The sequence below is a fragment of the Carcharodon carcharias genome, chromosome 1, assembly GCF_017639515.1.
Source record: "Carcharodon carcharias isolate sCarCar2 chromosome 1, sCarCar2.pri, whole genome shotgun sequence".
NCBI lineage: Eukaryota > Metazoa > Chordata > Chondrichthyes > Lamniformes > Lamnidae > Carcharodon > Carcharodon carcharias.
In genome coordinates this window covers 57,252,143-57,276,610 of record NC_054467.1, presented here as the reverse complement: position 1 = coordinate 57,276,610, position 24,468 = coordinate 57,252,143, and the positions used below count along the sequence as shown (strand labels likewise).

Genomic DNA, 24,468 nt, shown 5'->3' with positions numbered 1-24,468 from the left:
GTCCTAGTCTCTCCTCCTAGTGGAAACACCTTCCCCATATCCACTCTATCCAGGCCTTTCAGTATTCTATAAGTTTCAATCAGATCCCCCCTCATCCTTCTAAACTCCATCGAGTATAGACCCAGAGCCCTCAAACGTTCCTCATATGTTAAGCTTTTCATTCCTGGGATCATTCTCATGAACCTCCACTGGACCCTCTCCAGGGCCAGCATCCTTCCTGATATTCGGGGCCCAAAATTGCTCACAATATTCTCAATGTGGTCTGACCAGAGCCTTATAAAGCCTCAGCAGCACATCCCTGCTTTTATATTCTAGTCCTCTCAAAATAAATGCCAATATTGCATTTCCCTTCCTAACTACTGTGTCAACCTGCAAGTTAACCTTAAGAGAATCTTGGACTAGGACTCCCAAGTCCCTTTGCACTCCAGATTTCTGAATTCTCTCCTCATTTAGAAAATAGTCTATGCCTCTATTCTTCCTACCAAAGTGCATGACATCACACTTCCCCACGTTGTATTCCATCTGCCACTTCTTTGCCCATTCTCCTAACCTGTCCAAATCCTTCTGGAGCTTCCCCACCTCCTCAATACTACCTGTCCCTCCACCTATCTTTGTATCATCTGCAAACTTAGCCAGGATGCCCTCAGTTCCTTCATCTAGATCATTAATGTATAAAGTGAAAAGTTGTGGTCCCAACACTGACCCCTGCAGAACTCCACTAGTCACCAGCTGCCATCCTGAGAAGGACCCCCTTATCCCCACTCTCTGCCTCCTGCCAGACAGCCAATCTTCTATCCATGCTAGTACCTTGCCTCTAACACCATAGGCTCTTATCTTACTGAGCTGCCTCCTGTGCGGCATCTTGTCAAAGGCCTTCTGGAAGTCCAAGTAGATAACATCCATTGGCTCTCCTTTGTCTAACCTACTCGTTAGCTCCTCAAAGAATTCTAACAGATTTGTCAGGCATGACCTCCCCTTGATGAAATCATGCTGACTTTGCCTGATTTTTACCATGTACTTCCAAGTATTCTGAAATCTCATCCGTAATAATGGACTCTTAAATCTTACCAACGACCGAGGTCAGGCTAATTGGCCTGTGATTTCCCATCTTTTGCCTCATTCCCTTCTTAAACCGGGGGTTACATTAGCGATTTTCCTGTCCTCTGGTACCCTCCCTGACTCCAGTGATTCCTGAAAGATCACTACTAACGCCGCCACTATCTCTTCAGCGATCTCCTTCAGAACTCTGGGGTGCAATCCCTCTGGTCCAGGTGATTTATCCACCTTCAGACCTTTCAGTTTTCCTAGCACCTTCTCCTTGGTAATGGCCACTATACTCACCTCTGCCCCCTGATTCTCTTGAACTTTGGGGATGTCACTCATGTCTTCTAATATGAAGACTGACGCAAAGTACCTATTCAGTTCCTCTGCCATTTCTTTGTTCCCCACTACTACTTCTCCAGCATCATTTTCCAGCGGCCCAATGTCCACTTTTTGCCTCTCTCTTCCTCTTTTATATATCTAAAAAAAAAACTCTTGCAATCTTCTTATATTACTGGCTAGTTTACCCTCATATTTAATCTTCTCCCTCCTTATTTCTTTTTTAGTTGTCCTCTGTTGGTCTTTGTAGGCTTCCCAATCCCCTGGGTTCCCACTGCTCTGCGCCGCATTGTATGCTTTCTCTTTAGCTTTTATGCTGTCTTTGACTTCCCTTGTCAGCCATGGTTGCCTCGTCCTCCCTTTAGTATGCTTCTTCTTCCTAGGGATGAATTTTTGCTGTGTCTCCCAAATTACTCCCAGAAACTCCTGCCGTTGCTGTTCCAATGTCTTTCCTGCTAGGCTAATCTTGTAGTCAATTCTGGCCAGCTCCTCCCTCATGCCTCTGTAGTTGCCTTTATTCAACTGTAATACCGTTACATCTGATTCCAGCTTTTTCCTCTCAAATTGCAGGGTAAATTCTATCATATTATGGTGACTTCCTCCTAAGGGTTCCTTCATCTTAAGCTCCCTTATCAAATCTGCCTCATTACACATCATTAAATCTAGAATTGCCTGTTCTCTAGTGGGCTCCACCACAAGCTGCTCCAAAAAGCCACCTCGTAGACATTCCACAAATTCCTTTTCTTGGGATCCACTACCAACCTGATTTTCCCAGTCTACCTGGATATTGAAATCCCCCATGATCACTGTAGCCTTGCCTTTCTTACACACTTTTTCTATCTCCTGGTGTATCTTATGCCCCACATCAGACTACTGTTCGGAGGCCTGTACATAACTCCTATTATGGTTTTTTTACCTTTGCGGTTCCTCAACTCTTCCCACACAAATTCTACATCATCTGACCCTACATCATTTCTTGATTACATTAATTACATTTCTTACTAACAAAGCAACCTCACCCCATCGGCCAACCTGCCTATCTTTTTGATAGGATGTATATCCTTGGATATTTAGCTCCCAGTCCTGATCCCCTTGCAGCTATGTCTCCATGATGCCCACCACATCATACCTGCCAATTTCAATCTGCGCCATAAGCTCATTTACCTTATTTCGTAACTGTGTGCATTCAGGTACAACACCTTCAGTCCTGTATTTCCCGTCCCTTTTCTCATTGTCGTCCCTTTATCTAATGTGCTTGAAGTTAGATTCTTAGCCTTTTCCAAATAATTTGTCCTATTTTGTGTTCTGGAGACTTTGATAGCCTCTCCTGGGCTCTCCTTTCTTTTCAGTTTTTTCATAATTTTCCATTAAGTTGAATCCACTCCCCCACACGCTAACCTGCTGCTTTGTTTCCCATTAGTCATACTTCTTGGAGTTTTACCCTTCCCTTTCTTGAATAATGGTATCATATTGGCTGTCCTCCAGTCCTCTGGCACCTCTCCTGTGGCCAGAGATGTATTGAAAAGATATGCAAGAGCTCACTAGATGGCACTTTTTATCGATTTATTTGACCATTTTGACATGTTGTACAATGACCAGCATTTATGTAAAGTGTACTTTATTATTAGATGACAACTTTCTGTAATCAAACACCAACTGAGATAAATCAAATGAGAAGACTTGCACTTATATAGTGCAATTCACAACCTCATGACATCCCAAAGCACATTGTAATATAGGATATAAAAAGTAATACTTGAATAGTCAGCAGTGCCAGACTGTTTGTCTTTTTTTATTCTGTCTGCTGTGACAACCATCCCACAAATAAAGGATATAAAACACTTTTATAGTCTGTCCAGGAATGCATCATTGCAGCAAATCAACAAAATGAAAACCTTTTTTCAAACATGTGAATCAACAAGTTGATTCAGCAACATCTGCTGTTGTTCCACCTCTGAATCAGCTTGTGCTAAGCTCCTGTAGATGCACAAGTACTTGAACTTCTGAGCAAAGACTTGGAAAAAGCGTGCAAGAAGAGACTGGAAGTAAATCATGATTCCAAGGAGGAGTGGTAGGTCAGGCTGGTATTTTCTAACTGAGCATTGCAATTTCTGCTGTGCTTTATACAATGCTCATCAACATCAATCCAGTGCAAAGTTTCAAAAGCACCTGTTTTAAATTTTCTTTCCAAGTCTCTGCTGTTTCTTGTCTCCCTCTTTCCAATGTTTCCTGACTAGTGTAATGCTTCTTGGATATTTGCTGCTCCTGGTACCAAACAGCTGTTGTTCATGCCAGCCTCCAAATTGAATGACCTCAGGGCTCTCTGTGGGTCTGGTCCTCTCCACACTTGCAGCAGGGGTCACTGCATAGTAATCAGGAGCAACCTTTCTCACTTTAATGCAAAGATGTGGAGAGCTTTGTGACACCCCTACTGCTGGCACAAGTCAGATCAGATATTGTGTGCAAACTGCAGGCTGAACCTAAGGCTTTCTGACTGTTCAGTCAGTAACTGATTCATGCACAAACTTCCTGAGTCAGTGGAGAGCTGAAGCACTTGTGCTTTTTCTGAACTGCAGTTTCATGCCTACATATATAATAAAGCGCCCAACCCAAGGTTTGGAAATTTTGTCAAAGATCTTGTGTAAATTGTTGGAGTCATCACATTGATCATTCTTCCCTTTATGGCATACCTTGAGACATTCAACAGATGGACTGCTCTGGAGAGAGACTGAGCCACACGCATGGAACATGTCATCATGCTCCAAACCCAAGACTTTCCCGCATTCTTTGCGACTGCTGCAAGCAGTCTGGTAAACCCAGTCTTGAATGTTCTCCAGTTTCATACTCGACTGGGTGCCCCCTCGCCCTCGGCCTGTACCTGATGCCTGATGCCCTTGGACGCTCTTGGTTCGAAGTAATTCCAACTATTAGTCTACCTGCTCGAGTTGCTCCCAAGCCACACCTTCAGGTTACCATTTTCTTACAGGCTGCTACCTTTTCTGAATAAAGGCTTTCAAGATGGAATTAAAGATAGAAGTCCCTAAATTTCCTGTTGGGCAAACCTGCCATTTAAACCTACTTTTGGGATTCTAAACAATAGCAATGTGCAAATGCCCCTGGAGTTCTTTGTTGAAAGGCTGCAAATGATGGAATTTTTGACAGGTACAGAAAGGACTGGGACCAGGCTGATGAATTCCTGCCCCATTTTGTACCCAAGTCCAGTCAAATTATGTTGATTTCCTGGCTTAGTGGCATAGGAAATTTTATTGTTGTACTGCCTTATTATCAACTGGGAATAATTGGTTGGTTGGGCTTAAATATGTCACCGCCTGAGATCTTTGCAAAGCCGAAGCTTTGTGAATGAAAAAGCTGTCATGATATGATTGAATTTTACATTTAGTTTGAGGGAGAGAAGACTGGGTCCAAGACTGGTATTTTAAACTTAAGGCCAACAAGGTGGGCATGAAAGTACAGCTGGCTAAAATGAACTGGCAAATTAGGTTAAGGGATGCATCAATAGAGATGCAATGGCGGGCATTTGAGGGGATATTTTAGTATACACAGAACAGATACATTCCAACAAAGAGATTTTCCAAAGGGAGGACCCACCATCTATGGTTAACTAAAGATAGTATCAAACTTAAAAAAAAAAAGCATATAATTGCACAAAGATGGGTGGCAGATCAGAAGATTGATCGGAGATTATAAAAAAGAGCAAAGAAAAGATTGATAAGAAATGGAAAATTAGAGTGCAAGAGAAAACTAACTAGAAACATAAAGACAGATAGTAAGAGTTTCTATAGACATTTTAAAAAGGAATCGAGTTAACAAAGTGAACATTAGTCCTATAGAAAGTGAGCCTGGGGAGTTAATAATTTAAAATAAGGAGATGGCAGTTGAATTGAACCAGTATTTTGCATCGGCCTTCACTATAGAGGATACAAGTAACATCCCAGAAATAGCTGTCCATCAGGAAGTGGAAGGGAGGGAGGACTTTGGGGAAAATTACAATCACCAGGGAAGTGCTACTGAGAAAATTGTTGGAGCTGTGGGCGGACAAGTGCCCGGGTCCTGATTGACTTCATGCTAGGGTCTTAAAGGTAGTGGCTACTGAGATAGTTGATATGTTGGTTTTAATTTTCCAAAATTCCCTAGATTTGGGGCAGGTTCCATGAGATTAGAACATAGCTAACGTAATTCCTTTATTCAAAAAGGTAGGGGGGCAGAAAGCTGGACCTACAGGCCAGTTAGCTTAACACTTTCCTTATGACAGATGTTAGAAGCTATTATTAAAGACGTTATAGTAGGGCACTGGGAAAAATTCAGGGTAACCATGTAGAGTCAACATGGTTTTCTGAAAGGGAATTCCTGTTTAACCGATTTATTGGAGTTATTTGAAGAACTAACATATACCATGGATAAAGGGGAAATTAGAGGATGTATTTGAATTTAGATTTCTAGAAGGCATTTGATAAGGCACCACAAAGGTCATTGTAAAAAATGAAAGCTCATGGCTGAGGGGGTTACACATTGACATGGATAGAAGATTGGCTAGCTACTAGGAAACAGAGGGTAGACCCGAAGAGGTCTTTTTTTTGTGGTCAAGATGTAACAAATGATGGAGCCACAGGGATCAGTGCTGGGGCTTCACCTTTTTACAATTTATATAAATGACTTGAATGAAGGGACCGAAGTTAGGTTTGGTTTAATTTAATTTAATTTAGGTTGCTAAATTTGCTGATGACACAAAGGTAGGATAGTAACATGTGATCAGAACACAAGGTATATGGATGGGTTAAGTGAGTGGGCAAAGACCTGCCAAATGGAGTTTAACTTGGGAAAGTGTGAAATTGTCCATTTTGGCAGGAAAAAGAAAGAAGCTTATTATCTAAGTGGTGAAAGATTGTAGAGTTCTGAGGAATCTGGATGTCCTGGTGCATGCATCACAAAAGGCTAGTATGCAGGCATAGCAGGCAATTAGGAAAGCTTTATTACAAGGGGAATTGAAGATGAAAGTAGGGAGGTTATGCTTCAGTTATACAGGGCATTTTTGAGATCACATCTGAAGTATTGAGTACAGTATTGGTCTCCTTATTTAAGGGAGGATGTAAATGTATTGGAAGCAGTTTGGAGAACGTTTACTAGACTAATACCTGGATTGGGCAGGTTGCCTTATGAGGAAAGGTTGGACTGGCTAGGCTTGTATTTGCTGGAGTTTAGAAGTGCAAGAGGTGACATGACTTGATTGAAACATAAGATCCTGAGGAGTCTTGACAGGGTGGATGTGGAGAGGATGGTTTCCTCTTGTGGGAGAATTTAGTACAATGGGCCACTAGTTAAAAATAAGAGGTCGCCCATTTAGGACGCAGGTGAGGAGAAATTTTGAAGGTTGAGTCTTTTGAAGCCCCTTCCTCAAAAGGCGATGGAAGCAGACCTTTGAAGATTTTTATGGTAGAGGTACATAGATACTTGATAAGCAAGGGGGTGAAAGGCTATCAGGCTTAGGTGGGAATGTGAGGTTGAGGTTTCAATAAGATCATGGCCGATCTGATTGTATGACGGAGCAGGCTTGATGGGCCGAGTGACCTACTCTTTCTAATTTGTATGTTTGTATGAAAAGATTGCTGTTACAGGTGCTAAACCTCGATCTGGATTGTAATCATGAGGTGTGAAATAATGTGGCAAATTAAAAAAATAACATGAATAGACAACTCCCAAGTGTTAGACCGCGAGTTTGGAGACAGATAAAGAAGACTGGAAACAAAGGGCAAGATAGTGAGCATGACGCACAGAATTGGAGTGGGAAAGTAGAGATGTAACTACACGAAAATGCAACATAAAACCATGAGCTGTAGGAGCACAAGTAGGGCATTCGGCCCATCGAGTCTGCTCTGCCATTCAATACGATCATAGCTGATCTGATGATTCTCAATTCCACTTTCCTGCCCTTCTCCATAATCCTTGATTCCCTTACCTCAGCCTTGAATATACTTAACGACCCAATCTTTACAGTCCGCTGCAGTAAAGAGTTCCACAGATTCACTACCCTTTGAGAGAATAAACTCCCCCTCATCTCTGTCTTAAATGGGCAATCCCTTAATCTGAGATTATACTTGCAGAATCAAACCTTACATCCACCTTTCCTGGGTATCTCCTGACCAGTCCTAACTTCTCATGGCATCAGGTCAAAACCCCCTGCTGATTACTACCTACCACCCTTTTTCAGCTGAATCAGTGCTCCTCCATGTTGAGTATCACATGGAGGAAGCACTAAGGGTAGCAAGGGCACTTAATGATCTCTAGGTGGGGCAATTCAATGTTCATCACCAAGTAACATTGTAGCACCACTTATGACCAAGATAGTATGTCCTGAAGGACATATTTGCCAGACTGGGTCTTTGACAGGTGATAAGAAAACCCACATGAGGATAAACCTACTGGACCTCATTCTCGCCAGCCTACCTGTTGCAGATACATCTGGGCATTAGTCTTGTTCTGGGTAACCACCCCACAGTTGTTGTAGAGACTAAGTCTTTCTTTCAGACTGATGGCACCTTTTATTGTGTTGTGTGGCACTAACGCTGTTCTAAATGGGAAAAGATTGGGAAAAGATCTGGAAGCTCAAACTGGGCATCCATGAGGTGCTGTGGGCTATCAACAGCAGCACAATTGTATTCTTTCACAGTGCTCCACAGAAAACATGTGCTCCAGAGCAACCATGCCCCCAGCAAAGTTGTTCCAGTACTGCTGCAACATTGACATTACTCAATAGTATGGAAAGTTGACCATGTATAGCCTGTCCCCAAAACACAGGACAAATCCAATCCAGTCAATTACCGCCCCATCCTGTACTCTTAATCGCCAGCAGAGTAGTGGAAGTTATGTTAAACAGTGCTACAATGTGGCACTTACTCAGCAGTAACCTGCTTACCAATTTTGTCAGGACTTCTCAGCGCCAGACCTCATTCTAGCTTTGGCCTAAAGATTACCAAGGAGTTGAATTCCAGAGGATTGGAGGGAGTGACGGCCCTTGACATCAAGGCAGTGTTTGACCAAAAGTGGCATCAAGGAGCCTGAGCAAAATTGAAATCAATGGAAATTAGGGGGAAAACTCTCTGCTGGCTGGAGTCATACCTTGCATAAAGGAAAATGGTTGTATTTGTTGGAAACCAATCATCTCAGGCCCAGGACATAACTGCAGGAGTTCCTCAGGGCAGGGTATTAAGATGCAACCACTTTCAGCTGCTTCATGAATGACCTTCCGTTTATCGTAAGGTCAGAGGTGGGGATGCTCGCTGTTGATTGCAGTGTTCAGTACCATTTGCAGCTCCTCGGAAAATGAAGTGATCCACGCCCACTTGCACGCCCTAGTTTGCTACCATGAGCCAGATTAAATTCCACCCTGTATTTCAAGGAGAGGTCAGAGGCTGGCTGGTAAATAGGTTACTCCTGACTCCCCAAAGTGTCCACTATCTATAAGGCACAAGTCAGGAAAACTCTCAACTTTGCAGGATGAGTGAGCTTCTTGAATGTTGTTGGAGCTGCAATGCCATCCAGGGCAAAGCAGCCTACTTTATTGGTATCTCATACATTACCTCCAACAATCATTTCCTCCACCACAGTGGCTGCAGTGTCTGCTATCTAGAAGACGCACTGCAGTAATTGCCGATATTTCTTGGACAGCATTTTCTAAACCAGTAACTTCTACCACCTGGAATGACAAAGGCAACAGCTGCTTGGGAGCACCACCACTAGCAAGTTCCTTTCCAAGTCTTGCACCATCCTGACTTGGAACAAATCGCCGTTCCTTCACTGTCACTGGGTATAAAACCTGGAATTCCCTCCCTAACAGCACTGTAGGTGTACCCTCAGCACATGGACTGAGAAGGCGGCTCACCATCACCACCACCACCTCGGGGGTAATTGAGGATGGGCAATAAATACTGACCTTGCCAACAACCTCCACATTTCATGAGCAAATAAAAATAGGTATGATTTCCTCTGAGTACTGAACCTGTTTACAGTATGCCAGTTGTGCACTGCAGGTACTTCTATCAGTTGGTTGTCAGATGCAATAATTAAATATTGATTTTTGACCATTGCCTAAGGCCCTGTACAATTAAGTCAGTGGCAGTAGTTGATTTTGGTGCTGGCTTAAAATTTATAATTCCGTTTTAGCGGACAAATTCTAAAGAGGTGCCATGCATCTCAGAAAACTACTAGTCACACACATTAGGAATCAATTTGATGCTATGAGTTAGAAATTGGGTAAATTAACCGAACATTGGAATGCCTATATTGTTACAGGGTATTAATTATAGTCTTATTGTAGTACATTACTGTGCAGTGTAATAGTTCTGGCTTAAATCAAAATGTGGTAATGGAATTGATACATTTTCTCATTTGAAATAATTATGTAAATGTTGATGGTAGAGGCACATTATAAAAATCCCCTGCCCCATTACTGCTATTAACTAAAAAAAAAAGTTTTCAGAAACATATTTTCATTTGCTTCACCAGGCAGTCGGTTTAACATGGGTTATCTTACTGAAGTTCAGATTTATGAATTAGATTTTTGAAATCCATGCATCTGATCTTTTGCTTGGGGTAGTCCTGTGCTCCTACTTAAAATAAGAATTAATCTGGTTGAGTACATGCAGTTTTTAATGTTTCTTATTGCTCAACTGTTGTGAAACGTATGCAATATAGTTAGTTGTGTGACTTAGAATATTATTCATTCTGGAACTGAGTTATTCAGAAGGATGTGTGTATTAGAAGCCAGTGTATGGTTTTAACAGTTGATGGCATCTGCTCATGGTGGGCTTTGGATATCTGTAAGGAGAGGAGGGGAAGATGATGTGCCTGTTTATAATTCAGTTTCTTGTAAGGAAATGAAAAGTCACAAAAGGTGACATTTTCAGTTTGTTTGAAGCAGAGGAAAGCCAAGTTCTTTCAGTTCCATATTTGGCAGATAAATCTTTTGAGCAGAATCTATTAGAGGATGGGGAGTGACAAGTCTTGTTCACTCTTAAGTGTACTGAACAGATGGAAAAATGTTGCACATTCTATGTTAATTTTAGGATGTTAACAACTGCTGAAATATTGTAGAACCAGTATACAGATACTTGAACATTTAATATGGCAATATTTCTTCATTTGCTGTGCATCACTGATTGTTGTTATCACTAATTGACACCAAAGACTTATTACTTGAGAAAATAGCAATGGGAAGCAGTTGGTTTTCCCCCATCAACCTTCTGCCACTTATTGATTTTCACCATAATCTGCCTTGGCCCACTGGCATTCCCTCACCTCAGATTTGGTTCTGTTGTAGACTAAATGAGAGAGATTGATTTGTAATGAATACTTGCAATGAAGGCAGTACAGCAAAGATTCACTAGATTGTCCCTGGAATGACAGGATTGTCCTATGATGGGAGCCTGAGTAAACTGTGTCTGTATTCTCTGGAGGTGATCTCATTAAAACATTCAAGATTATGAAGGGGCTTGACAGGGTCAGATTCAGAGGTTGTTTCCTCTGACTGAGGGTTCTGGAACAATAGGGCACAGTTTCAGAATAAGGGGTCAATTATTTAGGACTGAGATGAGGAGAAATTCTTCACTCAGGAGGTTGTGAGTCTTTGGAACCTTGTATCCCAGAGGGTTGCGGATGTGCCACCATTGAGTATATTTAAGGCTAAGATAAACAGATATAAAAACAAAAAACTGCAGATGCTGGAAAGATAAACAGATGTTTGGTCTCTTGGGGAATGGAGAGATATGGAGAGTGGCAGGAAAATGGAATTGAATCTGAAGGTCAGTCATGGTACTGAATTGTGGGGCAGGCTTAGTGGGCAGTAGGAACTACACCTGCTCCTATTTCTTATGTTCTAAATAACTCCAATATTGTATCGTGAGCTGCCAGGATGGTAGAAATAGTCCTAGTTTGCCTTCTATCTTGCAAATCATGTTCCTTTGTACAGGGAGTCAGAAAAATTTATTAAAGTAATTAATTCTCTGATATGGACAACGATGGCAAAGCCACATTTATTACCCATCTTGGTTGCTCTGAAAAAGTGCTGATTGGTCTTATTAAAAATACTTGTTCATTTTCTAAAGGCATGCAATGTAATAGTTGCGTGACATAAATGCTTGATTGGTTCTAATAAAATGAACTTGGTTTAATGGAAATATATGTTGATATTACAATTATCTCAAACCTAGAATCATAGAAACTTAGTACAGAAGGAGCCCACTTAGAATAAATGGTGTTCATTCTTGGGGTGTTGGCATCACTAGCAATATATCAGAGTTGACGCTACCTATCCTTAGTTGCCCTGTAGAAAGTATTGGTGAGCTGCTCTTTAAACCACTGCAATCCGTGAGGTGAAGGTATGTTCAGAGTGCTGAAGTAAGGTCCAAAATTTTGACCAAGTGATGACCGCACTATTGATAACTCCAATCACTTTGCTGATGTTTGGAATTAGGCTGATAGGACAGTAATTGTCCAGGATGGATGATTTCTTTTCGTGGAGAGGACGTGCCTAGGCAATTTACCATATTGCCCGGTCGATGATGTGTTATAGCTTTACCATGTGGCTGGAGGCATGGCTAGCTTTGGAGCACAATTCTTTGATTGTAAAGCTGGGATGCTATCGGATCCTGTAGCCTTTTGAAATGCCCAGTGCACTGTTTATTGATATTGTTGAGTGAATTGAATTGGTTGAAAGCTAGCACGTATGATGGTGAGGACCTCGGGAAGGATCACCTACTCGGCACTTATGGTTGTGAATAGTTCAACCTTACAGAATCATAGAATGGTTACAGCACAAAAGAAGGCCAATTGGCCCATCACGTCTATGCCGCTCTCTGCAAGAGCAATTCGCCCAGTCCTGCATCCCTGTCTTTTCCCTGTAGCACTGCAAATTTTTTTTCATATGATTATCCAAATCCCTTTTGACAGCTTTGATTGTGCCATTTCTTGGTATTACATGCAGTGAATCGAATTGGCTGAAGGATCTGATGCTGGGGCAGAGGCTGAAATGGATCATCTGGTTGGTACTTTTATCTGAAGATGGTTGCAAATTCTTCGGGCTTGTCTTTTGCACTGTTGTTCTGGGCAATCCCATCATTGAGGCTGGGATATTTGTGGAGGTGCCTCCTCCAGTTTTCTAATCTTCCATCATCATCATTCATAACTGTATTTGGCAGGACTGCATAGCTTCCATCGGGTCTCTTGGTTCTGGGATTGTTTAGCTCTGTCTATCGAACAGTGCTTCCGCTGTTTAGAATACATGTAGTCCTCTATTATAGCTTCATTTTTTGCATATGCCTGGCAAGTTCTCCTGCACTCATTGAACCAGGGTTAACCTCCTGGCTTGATGGCATAGGTAGAGTGAGGGATATGGCTTGCCTTGAGGTTTCAGATTGTGATGGCATATACAATTCTGCTGATGTCTCGGTGCTTCATAGATGCCAGTTTTGAGCGACTAGATCTATTTGGAGTCTATCCCATTTAGCACGGTGGTAGTGCCATACTACACAAAGGACTGCTCCTTGCCTTTGCTATCCACAAACCTCTCTGCCTTGTGGATGGACTGCAGTGATGCCAGCTGTTGCTCAAGCTCCAAACCATTGAGGATGGGGATGTTTATTGAATTTTTTTTTAACCCCTCCCTCTTTATCTTGCTTAAGTATTCACTGTCACTCATTAGTGGAATTGGCAAGGATGCAGAACCTTGATCGGATCTGTTCATTGTGGGATCACTTGGTTCTGTCTATAGCATGCTGCTTCCACTGTTCAGAATGCATGTAATTCTGTGTTGTGGTTTCACCGGATTGACATCTTATTTTCATTTACTCTTGGTGTTGCTCCTTGTATGCTCTTCTGCGCTGCGCTACTTATTGGACCAAGGTTGGTCATTTGGAAAGAGTCAGCAAATGAGATTCCAAGTGGTATACAATTCTGCTCTTGCTGAAAGCCCAGGTGTGTCATGGATGCTCAGTGTTGAGCTGCTACACTTAACCAATGCATTTAGTGCAATGATAGTGCCACAACAACAAGTGTCCTTAGAATGAAGATTGGAATTTGCCCCCACAAGGGTGGGGGTTGGTCATTCCTATCAATACTGTTGTGCAAAAATGCACCTGTGAAAATGCATCTGTGATGGGTAGATTGGTGTGGATCAGGTCAAATTGGTTATTTTATCAGGTTGGGTTCTCGCCTTCTGCCATAATTCTGGCAGCTGTGTTCTGGACTTGGCCAGTGACATCAGCGGTGGTACTACCAAGCCATTCTTAGTGATGGGCATTCAAGTCCTCCACCCAGAGTATATCTGTGCCATCACTATCCTCAGTGCTACTTGCAGGTGATGATGAAGATTGGACAGTATTGACTCACCAGCTGAGGGATGGTGTCAGTACCCTCTGTTACTTCAACAAAAAACTCAATCAGGCTGCTTAATCATTACTTTCTTTAACAAAGTTTGTGTTGGCCTGCCTTAATTAATCCACACCTGTCTAAGTTGCTATTAATTTTATTCTGGATTTGCTTCTAAAAACTTTTCCACCACCAAAGTTAAACTGGCTGACCTGCAGTTGCTGGGTTTATCCTTTGCACTTTTTTTGAACAAGGGTGTAATGTTTGAGATTCTCTAATCTTCTGACACCACCGCTGTATCTAAGAGGATTGGAAGATTATGGTCAGTGCCTGCACAATTTCGACCTTGCTTCCCTCCGCAAACTCGGATGCATCCATCCAGTTCTGGTGACTTCACTTTTAATACAGACAGCCTTCCTAATACTTCCTATCAATGTTTAACCTGTGCAATGTCTCACCTACCTCCTATTTCACTCTGACTCTCATTCCTTGGCAAAGCTATATGCAAAGTACTAATTTGGTAACTCAGTCATGCCCTTAGCCTCCATTCATAGATCCCTTTTTGATCCCTAATTGGCTCCACTGGTCCTCTTGTACCCTTTTTACTTTTTGTATGGCAATAGGAGACTTTTGGATTCCCTTTTATGTTAGCTCATCCGTTTGCTTTGGATGAGCACAGCCCCAACAACACTCAACAAGCTTGACACCATTCAGGACAAAGCAACCTGCTGGATTGACATCCCATCTACCACCTTATTAGTTCACTGCACCAGTGCACAGTGGTTTCAGTATATCCCATCTGCAAAGTGCACTGCAGCAACTCGCCAAGCCTCCTTCGATAGCACCTTCCAAACCCACGACCTTTACCACCTGGAACAACAAATGCAGCAAATGGAACATCACCACCTGCAATTTCCCCTCCCAAGTCGCTCACCATCCTTACTTGGAACTACATGGCTGTTCCTTCACTGTCGCTGGACCAAAACCCGGAACTCTCCAGCAGCATTACAGGTATACTTGGACCATGTGGACTGACTTGTTCTAGAGTGCATCTAATTACCACCTGCTCAAGCAACAGTCACATCCCATGAATGAATAATAATTAAAAACCCTCCTCCATTAATTTTTAGCCCACCCAGTATCTTGAGTATCTCCTCTTTGCCATAAATTTAGCAGCATTCCCTGTTAATTTGTATTACCTCTCTTTTAGTCTTCCAAAATGCTTCCTGTACCAAAACCCAGGTCATTCATATATCGCCATATATTCATTTATATCACTGACCTGTGGAGGTAGGGGGTGCTCCATAGTATGCTTCCTTTCAGTCTAATAAACAACTTTTCGCCACTACTGTCCCTTGGCAAATTTTGTGTTCAGGCTACCACTGTCCCTTTACTAGCACATCGTCAGTTTTTCTAACAAGTCTATTGTATCGCACTTCAAACACTTTTTGAAAATCTATATATGCATCATTAACAGCACTATTATCAACCCTCTCTGTAATTTCATCATAAAATACAATCTAGTTTTGATCCCTGGTATTCAAGTGATAATTTTGTCCGAGATTATGCTATTTAAAAGCCTCCCAATCACTTTAAGCTAACTTGCCTATAGTTGGCTCTCCTTTTATTTGTAATAGACTGCAACATTTGTTTCCAGTCCTGATGCCACTCCCATGTCCATGGAAGGTTGAAAGATTGTGTTCAAAACCTCTGCTATACTTCAATTTAACTTAATATTTGCATAAATAGCCTTTCTCCCTCCTCCCCCACCTGCTCCTGTTCACACAAAAACACACCTTGACAGGTTTAACATGTGCTAAAGTGTTGCATTTTAAAGCAATGTGAATTTGTATCAGTTTAAAGGCAACGAGATGCAGCCCTGAAGTTATGTATTTAAGCTAGATGGACCTGTTTGTGGAGTATCATACATGATGCAGTGAGGGTCAATGTTTCAGAATAAGGCTTTTTTTTAAAAACCTGCAATCCAAGGAGGGAGAAGATGCTGTTTTTATGTTGAAAGGTCAAAGTGATCAGTATTCCTGTACATGAGAACAAATCTAACTTGTAACACTGTGCCTTTGATTCCAGGAGACACTACAAATATATATGGTGTACGTGGTAATCTGATGTGTAATGTACCTTTAAGAAGAATGTTATAATGGAAGATCACATGATCTTAGTATCCAATAACAGAGTAAGGTAGGCTACCTTAGTAGTCAGTAGTCTAGAATCAGAGTCTGTAATGCAGAGACAGGATTTGAGTTGGAAGGACACAAGTGCAACTGCTGATTTCCTTTGTAAATAAATAGAAAGTGTTCTACATAAGAACTGCCTGTTGATCTTCTGTCTATGGTACCAACTTGGCCATCCTGAAACAAGCTGTGCAACCTGGATCCATTAGTCCAACTAAACTAGTGACCAGGATCCAACATTGCCCTTGTAAACTGTACGCTCTTCAGTTCTTTTAGACGGAGGCAGCATGAAGATAGACTGCTTGTACAGTAATGTAATTTATTCTTATTGTGGTAGGAAATCCAATTTCATATTTTTTTAAAAGCCTGTTTTTTTAAAAATTCTGCTAACTGAAATTCTTGTTCTTTTATAGTGCCAAACTGGAGTTGAATTGTCTGATTTTTTTTTTTCCCTCGCTGATTTCATTGTTTACCACTAAACAGAATAATGTATTACTTCAACTGATTACTATATTGATTATGCCTGTTCAGTTTTATTGTATTTAATAACAAAGCCAAATAGCATAGAAAGACTCTGATATTTGCTCCGATGTGTATATTTATATACTTTTTAATGTGGCTAATTTATATTTTGTTTCGCAGTGATTCAGATTCCACATCGTCGTCATCTTCTGCACCATCGGTGGTTGTAATGTCAGATGGTGATGATGACGATCAGGAACCAGGAGAAAAGAGAAAACCCCAACCAGTAAAAACAAAAGATGAACTCTTGTTGGAGGTAGGTACAAGTTTCATGTTTCATTGATTTTCAGAATCAATGGTGATTAGAAAAAAATGGTGATTTCAAATTGCTCACTAAATTCTAAAGGATTTGAGACAATGGGAGTTGATTTGAGTATGGTGAATTGTCTTTGGCCTATATTCTTGACTCACAGTCAATATGGCTTAATAAGTGCTCCCCATATGTTAAATTTACACCTGTTTTACTGCTGTTATAAGTATCATATTAATGTTCTGCACTAGAGGTATAAAGTGTTTGTCACCTACGTTCTCACTGTTGCTTGTTTAGGAAGGTAGGCTGTAACAAATGTCACTGTACAAAATAATCCTGTGTTGATATATGTATTAACACTTTCCGTTGTGGAAGAAGCTTTCCTCCTATGACTATCCCACCTGAGATTAGGGGTTTTACTTGCACAATCCCAATACTTCTGCCCAAAAGTTGAGTAAATTAAGGCACTGAATTAATGCACCAGTGTTTCTCATGCATTAGTTGACCTTCATTAATTGTGATCGCTGCTGCTGATCTGAGATTTGAAATCAAGTGATCCTTAGATTAGCAAGTAATTTGTCAGGTTCCAAAATATGAATGAAGAGAAATAGTGGGGAAGGTGGTGTCAAAGTAGACAAAAATTGAGTAGCAGTTGTACTATGACTTTTGATATGTTTGAATATGGTTTAGAAATGATCCAGTAAATGAAATGATGAGCATCAAGCGCATCTGACAATTGTTTTTCTTCTCTTGCAAAACTAGCATCTTTGAATATTCAGTGTTTTTTTCGGTCTTATTCGGAATTAACCATTCATTGAAAGTGTTAACTTATGTCATGATATGGCACAGGTGAGAGCTTGTCATTAATTGATTTATTGATGTGGATGTTTCCATTTATACCATTTTTATGACCTGCTTAATTTTGTCTCTTCAGCACCAACATTCTATGAATAAGGGAGGTACTGCACTTTGAAATCCTCATTCTGCCGATAGCACGTTTTTAATGGGTGCAATGTTTTCATATCTTTTCCACAAACTCCACCCCTGCCCGTCCCTCTGTCCCTATCCCGTCTTCCAATCCCAGCCCCGGCTGTGTATTCGCCATACCCCCTGACCTTCCCCTCTCTGAAGCTGAACGTTCAGTGCTCAGCAAAGGACTCAGTTTCATACCCTTGCGTCCTCATCTCAATGAATTTCGGGCTCGGCACGATGCTGAATTCTTCTTCCGCTGTCTTCGTCTCTGTGCTCACTTCTTTGGACAGGAGTCCTCTCCCTGTTCAACGGATTCTTTTACCCGCCTCCAATATTCTTCCTCCACCTGGACCCCTCCCTCTGGATTCTTACCTTCTCTTGATCTTTTCATTGAGAACTGTTGGCGTGACATCAGTCGTCTCAATTTCTCTGCTCCTCTCACCCACTCTAACCTGTCTCTCTCTGAACTTGCTGCACTCCGTTCTCTCAGGTCCAACCCTGATATTTTTATCAAACTTGCTGGGTGGTGCTGTTGTTGTCTGGTGCACTGACCTCTACCTCGCAGAGACTGAGCGTAAACTCGCAGGTACTTCCTCCTACCTCTCCCTGGACCATGACCCCACCACTGAACATCAAGCCATTGTTTCCAGGACTGTTACTGACCTCATCTCCTCTGGAGATCTTCCTTCCACAGCTTCCAACCTCATAGTCTCCCAACCTTGGACGGCCCGCTTCTTCTTCCTACCCAAAATCCAAAAACAGGACTGTCCCGACAGACCAATCGTGTCAGCCTTTTCTTGCCCCGTGGAACTCATTTCTTGCTATCTTGACTCCATTTTCTTTCCCCTTGTCCAGTCCCTTCCCGTGATTCCTCTGACACCGTACATCATATCAACAATTTCCAGTTCCCTGGCCCCAACTGCCTCCTCTTCACCATTGACGTCCAATCCATGTATACCTCCATCCCCCAGTGGAATGGTCTGATGGCTCTTAGCTTCTTCCTCGAACAGAGGCCCGAACAATCCCCATCCACCACTATCCCGTTCAACGGATCCTTTTACCCGCCTCCAATATTCTCCCTCCACCTGGACCCCTCCTTCTGGATTCTTACCTTCTCTTGATCTTTTCATTGAGAACTGTCGGCGTGACATCAGTCGTCTTAATTTCTCTGGTCCTCTCACCCACTCTAACCTGTCTCTCTCTGAATGTGCTGCACTCCGTTCTCTCAGGTCCAACCCTGACATTTTTATCAAACTTGCTGGGTGGTGCTGTTGTTGTCTGGCTGAACTTGTTCTCTCACTGAACAATGTCTCCTTAAACTCCTCTCACTTGCTTTAAATAAAAGGTGTGGCTGTGGGTAGCCACATGGGCCCCAGTTATGCCTGTCACTTTATGGGGTACGTGGAACATTCCTTGTTCCAGTCCTACTCCGGCCCCCTCCCACAACTCTTTTTTTTCTCCAGTGCACCAATGATTGCATCAGTGCTCTCGTCTGGACCTGGAAAAATGTATTAATTTTGCTTCCAATTTCCACCCCTCCATCATTTTCACATGGTCCATCTCTGACACTTCCCTTCCCTTCCTTGACCTCTCTGTCTCTATTTCTGGTGATAGACTGTCCACCAATATTCATTACAAGCCTAACGACTCCCACAGCTACCTCGACTACAGCTCCTCACACCCCGCTTCCTGTAAGGACTCTATCCCATTCTCTCAGTTCCTTCGCCTCCGTCGCATCTGTTCTGATGATGCCACTTTCAAAAACAGTTCCTCTGACATGTCTTCCTTCTTCCCTAAACGAGATTTTCCACCCACGGTGGTTGACAGGGCCCTAAATAGTGTCCGGCCCATCTCCCTCGCATCCGCCCTCACACCTTCCTCTCCCTCCCAGAACCATGATAGGGTCCCCCTTGTCCTCACTTATCATCCCACCAGCCTCCGCATTCAAAGGATCATCCTCCGCCATTTCCGCCAAATCCAGCATGATGCCACCATCAAACACATCATCCCTTCACCCCTCCCGGCGGCATTCTGCAGGGATCGTTCCCTCCGTGATACCCTGGTCCACTCCTCCATCACCCCCTACATCTCAACCCCCTCCCACAGCACCTTCCCATGCAACCGCAGAAGGTGCAACACCTGCCCCTTTACTTCCCCCCTCCTCACCATCCAAGGGCCCAAACACTCCTTTCAAGTGAAGCAGCATTTCACTTGCACTTCCCTCAATTTAGCCTACTGCATTCGCTGCTCCCAATGTGCTTTTCTCTACATTGGAGAGACCAAATGCAGACTAGGTAACCGCTTTGTGGAACACCTTCGGTCTGTCCATAAGCATGACCCAGACCTCCCTGTCGCTTGCCATTTCAACACTGCACCCTGCTCTCATGCCCACACGTCCGTCCTTGGCCTGCTGCAATGTTCCAGTGAAGCTCAACGCAAACTGGAGGAACAGCACCTCATCTTCCGACTAGGCACTTTACAGCCTTCTGGACTGAATATTGAGTTCAACAATTTTAGATCATGAACTCTCTCCTCCATCCCCACTCCTTTTCCTATCCCGCCTTTTTCCAATAATTTATATAGATTTTTCTTTTCCCATCTATTTCCATTATTTTTAAATGTATTTCCATCCATTGTTTTATCTCTACCTTTTTAGCCTATTTCAATCCCTTCCCCCCACCCCACCCCCATAGGGCTATCTGTACCTTGCTCGTCCTGCTTTCTACCCTTAATGTCGTCTATTAGCACATTCCTTAGATAATATCACCACCTTCAACACCTCTTTGTCCTTTTGTCTATGACATCTATTGGCTATCTCCACCTATCGCTGGCCCTCTATCCAGCTCTACTTGTTTCCACCCCCCCTGCCCCAAACCAGCTTATATTTCACCTCTTTTCTATTTTTCCTTAGTTCTGTTGAAGAGTCATACGGACTCGAAACGTTAACTGTGTTCATCTCCGCAGATGCTGTCAGACCTGCTGAGTTTTTCCAGGTATTTTTATTTTTGTTTTGGATTTCCAGCATGTTAGTATTCTCAGCATAAAGTAACGTCCTCCCACATGGATGACTTTATTGGGGGGAAAAAAGTTGAAAACAAAGCCTATATTCTTGGAGATATTTAAAATGTTCATTTCTTCTGCCTATTTCAGAGGGATTTTTGAAAAGCTTAATTGCCAGATAAGAGACTATGTATTGTGGTTTACTCTTGAACCAGAAACATGCTGTTGTCAGCTGAGTGACCCACAAATCATTCTTAATCTCTGAAATGATGAATCTTTTGAGGAAGAAATCAATAAATATGATAAATTGTTGCTAGTTCCATGCAAATGTTTTTCTATGCATTCGTCTGCATTTTTAAGGCATTTAGTCCATACAAACCCTTAAATATTGAAGTAATAAAATTATTAAAATTATGGGAGTAGCTTTGTTGCTGCAGTGTTAATACTAAACTAGAAAATTAAAACAGCAGAAGACAATTCTTTAAAAATAACCTATGAATGGTTAAAAATTCCACTTTGGAATATTTTTAGTTACAAATAACATTAGTACAGAAGCATTGGAACAGAAGAAGAGCATTTTGACCCTTGGTCCAGTTCAGCCATTCAGTTAGATCACAGCTGGTCTGTACTGCAACTCCACATGTGTGAGGGGAGTGACGCAGGCGCTCGTGGTTTTCTAAGACGTATCTTCATTGTATCGACTATTTAAAGTGGAATTTACCTTTTTATTTGAAGTATCATTTGCCTCTTATTTCATGTTTAATTTATATTGATTTATTTTAACACAAATCAGAATGTAAATTAAAAGTTTTTAAAAAGTGTAATCTTATTGGTAATTTCTTCATTCAGTAAATTTGGTTGTTTTGGCTTACGTTTTCCCCATGGGGATTGCAACACTGTCTTCATAATTTAACATTTTATGGTCTGGTATATTTCTGATGAATTTGCACTGGTGTCTCTTTAAGGTCAATATACTTTTCCTGAGATCCGATATCCAGCACAGAATGCAGGACTATGGGATCTGAACAATTCAAGCTTCCTGAGAAAGCAATTTAAGGTCAAATATCTCAGCTTAAACAAATGATGTGATCAATAAATATGGAGAATGGTGGTACTCAGCTGAACTTGTTGTTTGACAGGTGTGAACAGGCAAAAAGCTACAATTTTGCACACTATACCCTGTCTATTCTGAGGCCGCTTGTAATATGTCTGGCATCATATTTGTCCAGCCAATATTTATGGCCCTCCTGGCCATGCTAACTAGGCTTTCGGCCTTTCCTATGCTAATATTGGATTTTGTGTCTGTGTCACTACATCTTTCCAAAATTCATCAGATACTGATCAGGGTGTTCAGTTTTTCCAGTTCATTCTCTTAGTTATCTATCTTTAAAGAGACATGATGGAGGCCAACAGTCTAAGTTTGATTTTCTTCTTAACTTGCTGTAATGTGGAGCCAGGAGAAGCATGCATCCTTTCAGCTGCATTGCACTACTGTGGGCTGTAGTTGGTTTTAGCTTGCCCATTAATTTCAGACCTACCTGAGAACTACTGCTGGTGTTTTAAATAGCCCAGATTCACTGTGAATAAACTGTTGAGTTCCCTCAATGTGCCCAATAGATGCCTAATGCTCATTAGAATTCTGATGACATCCAAGGCCCAATTTCAAATGCGTTTCAGGCCTTCAGCTTCTGATGCCTGTTGCACATGTGCCGAATATGTTTTTGATTTGAAACTGGCCTGACTGAATCTCTCAGCCTCTCTCACTTTCATCAATGGCATGTGAAGGCACTTAACTGTCCTACACCATGTACCCAATATGCTAAATTTAACACAGTGATGTGTTCAGAATTTAGAATTAAAAAAGTGAAGGAAGAGCAAAGATTTTATTTTACTTTTCACTATTATCCTGTGTTAGATACATCACCAGTGTCATTATTTTATCAATAAAAATAAAATTCTGCAGATGCTGGAGAGCTGAAATAAAAACAAAATGCTGGAAAAACTCAAGACCTGGCAGCATCTGTGAAGAGAGCAACAGATTTGAGTCCAATATGAATAATCTTCAGAGGACCCGCTGAGTTTTTCCAGCACTTTCTGACATTATTTTTCAATCTGTGGCTAAAGTGAAAAAGGTGGCATTTTTTAATTCATTCACAGGATGTGGTCTTTGCTGGCTAGACCAGCATTTATTATCCACCCTAATTGTCTTTGAGAAGGTGGTGGTGAGCTGTCTTTTTGAACTGCCGAAGTCCATGTGGTATTGGTACACCCTGTGCTATTATGGAGGGAATTCCAGAATTTTGACCCAGTGACAGTGAAGGAGTGGCAATATATTTCCAAACCAGGATGGTGAGTGGCTTGGAGGGGAACTTCCAGGCAGTGGTGTTCCCATGTGTCCGCTGCACTCATCCTTTCTAGATGACAGCGGTCGTGGGCTTGGAAGGTGCTGCCTAAGGAGCCTTGGTGAGTTTCTGCAGTGAGATGGTATACACTGCTGCCACTGTTTGTTGGTGGTGGAGGGAGTGAATGTTTGTGGATGTGGTGCCAATCAAGCGGCTGCTTTGTCCTGGACAGTGTCCAGCTTCTTTAGTGTTGTTGGAGCTGCATTCATCCAGGCAAGTGGGGAGTATTCCATCACACTCCTGACTTGTCCCTTGTAGATGGTGGACAGGCTTTGGGGAGTCAGGAGGTGAGTTACTCGCTGCAGGATTCCTAGCCTCTGACCTGCTCTTACAGCCACAGTATTTATATGGCTAGTCCAGTTCAGTTTCTGGTCAATGGTAACCACCCCCAGGATGTTGGTAGTGGAGGATTCAGCAATTGTAATGCCATTGAATGTCAAGGGGCGATTGGTTAGATTCTCTCTCGTTGGAGATGGTCATTGCCTGGCACTTGTGTGGCACAAATGTTACTTGCCACTTGACAGCCCAAACCTGGATATTGTTCAAATCTTGCTGCATTTGGGCATGGACTCTTCGATATCTGAGGAGTCGCAAATGGTGCTGAACAACGCACAATCACCAGCGAAGATTCCCACTCCTGACCTTTTTATAATGGTAGGAAGCTTTTGATGAAGCAACTAAAAATGGTTGGGCCTGGGACACTACCCTGAGGAACTTCTGCAATGATGTCCTGGGACTGAGATGATTAACCTCTAACAACCACAACCATCTTCCTTTGTGCTAGGTATGACTCCAACCAGCAGAGAGTTTTTTTAACCCTGATTCCCATAGACTCCAGTTTTGCTAGGGCTCCTTGATGCCTCACTTAGTCAAATGTGGCCTTGATGTCAAGGGCAGTCACCGTCACCTCACCTTGGGAGTTAAGCTCTTTTGTCCATGTTTGTAATGAGGCTGTAAGGAGGCCAGGAGCTGAGTGGCCCTGGTGGAACCCAAACTGGGCATCAGTGAACAAGTTATTGCTAAGCAACACCTTCCATCCCTTTACTGATGATCGAAGTAGACTGATGGGACAGTTGACCGGGTTGGATTTGACCTGTTTTTGTGGACAGAACATACTTGGGCAATTTTCCACATCGCCGGGTAGATGTCAGTGTTGTAGCTGTACTGGAGCAGCTTGGCAAGGGGCATGGCAAGTTCTGGAGCCCAGTCTTCAGTACTATTGCCGGAATATTGTCAGGGCCCGTATCCTTGGCATTATCCAGTGCCTTCAGCTGCTTCTTGACATCACATGGAGTGAATCGAATTGGCTGAAGACTGGCATCTGTGATGCTAGGGACCTCCGCAGGAGGCTGAGATGGATCACCCACTCGGC

General features: G+C 42.3%; 1 protein-coding gene across 2 annotated transcripts in view; it reads left to right on the top strand.

Annotated features, from left to right (window-relative positions):
- Window positions 1–24,468, top strand: part of naf1 (nuclear assembly factor 1 homolog (S. cerevisiae)) — a 292,709-nt gene that overhangs the window by 21,207 nt on the left and 247,034 nt on the right. For both annotated transcript variants that reach the window (XR_005942629.1, XM_041184276.1), the window contains exon 3: window positions 16,593–16,728. Coding sequence is in view for 1 of the 2 variants with exons in the window: in XM_041184276.1 (XP_041040210.1) it covers window positions 16,593–16,728 (136 nt within the window). In the remaining variant the exon portion in view is untranslated. The remainder of the gene's footprint in view (window positions 1–16,592; window positions 16,729–24,468) is intronic.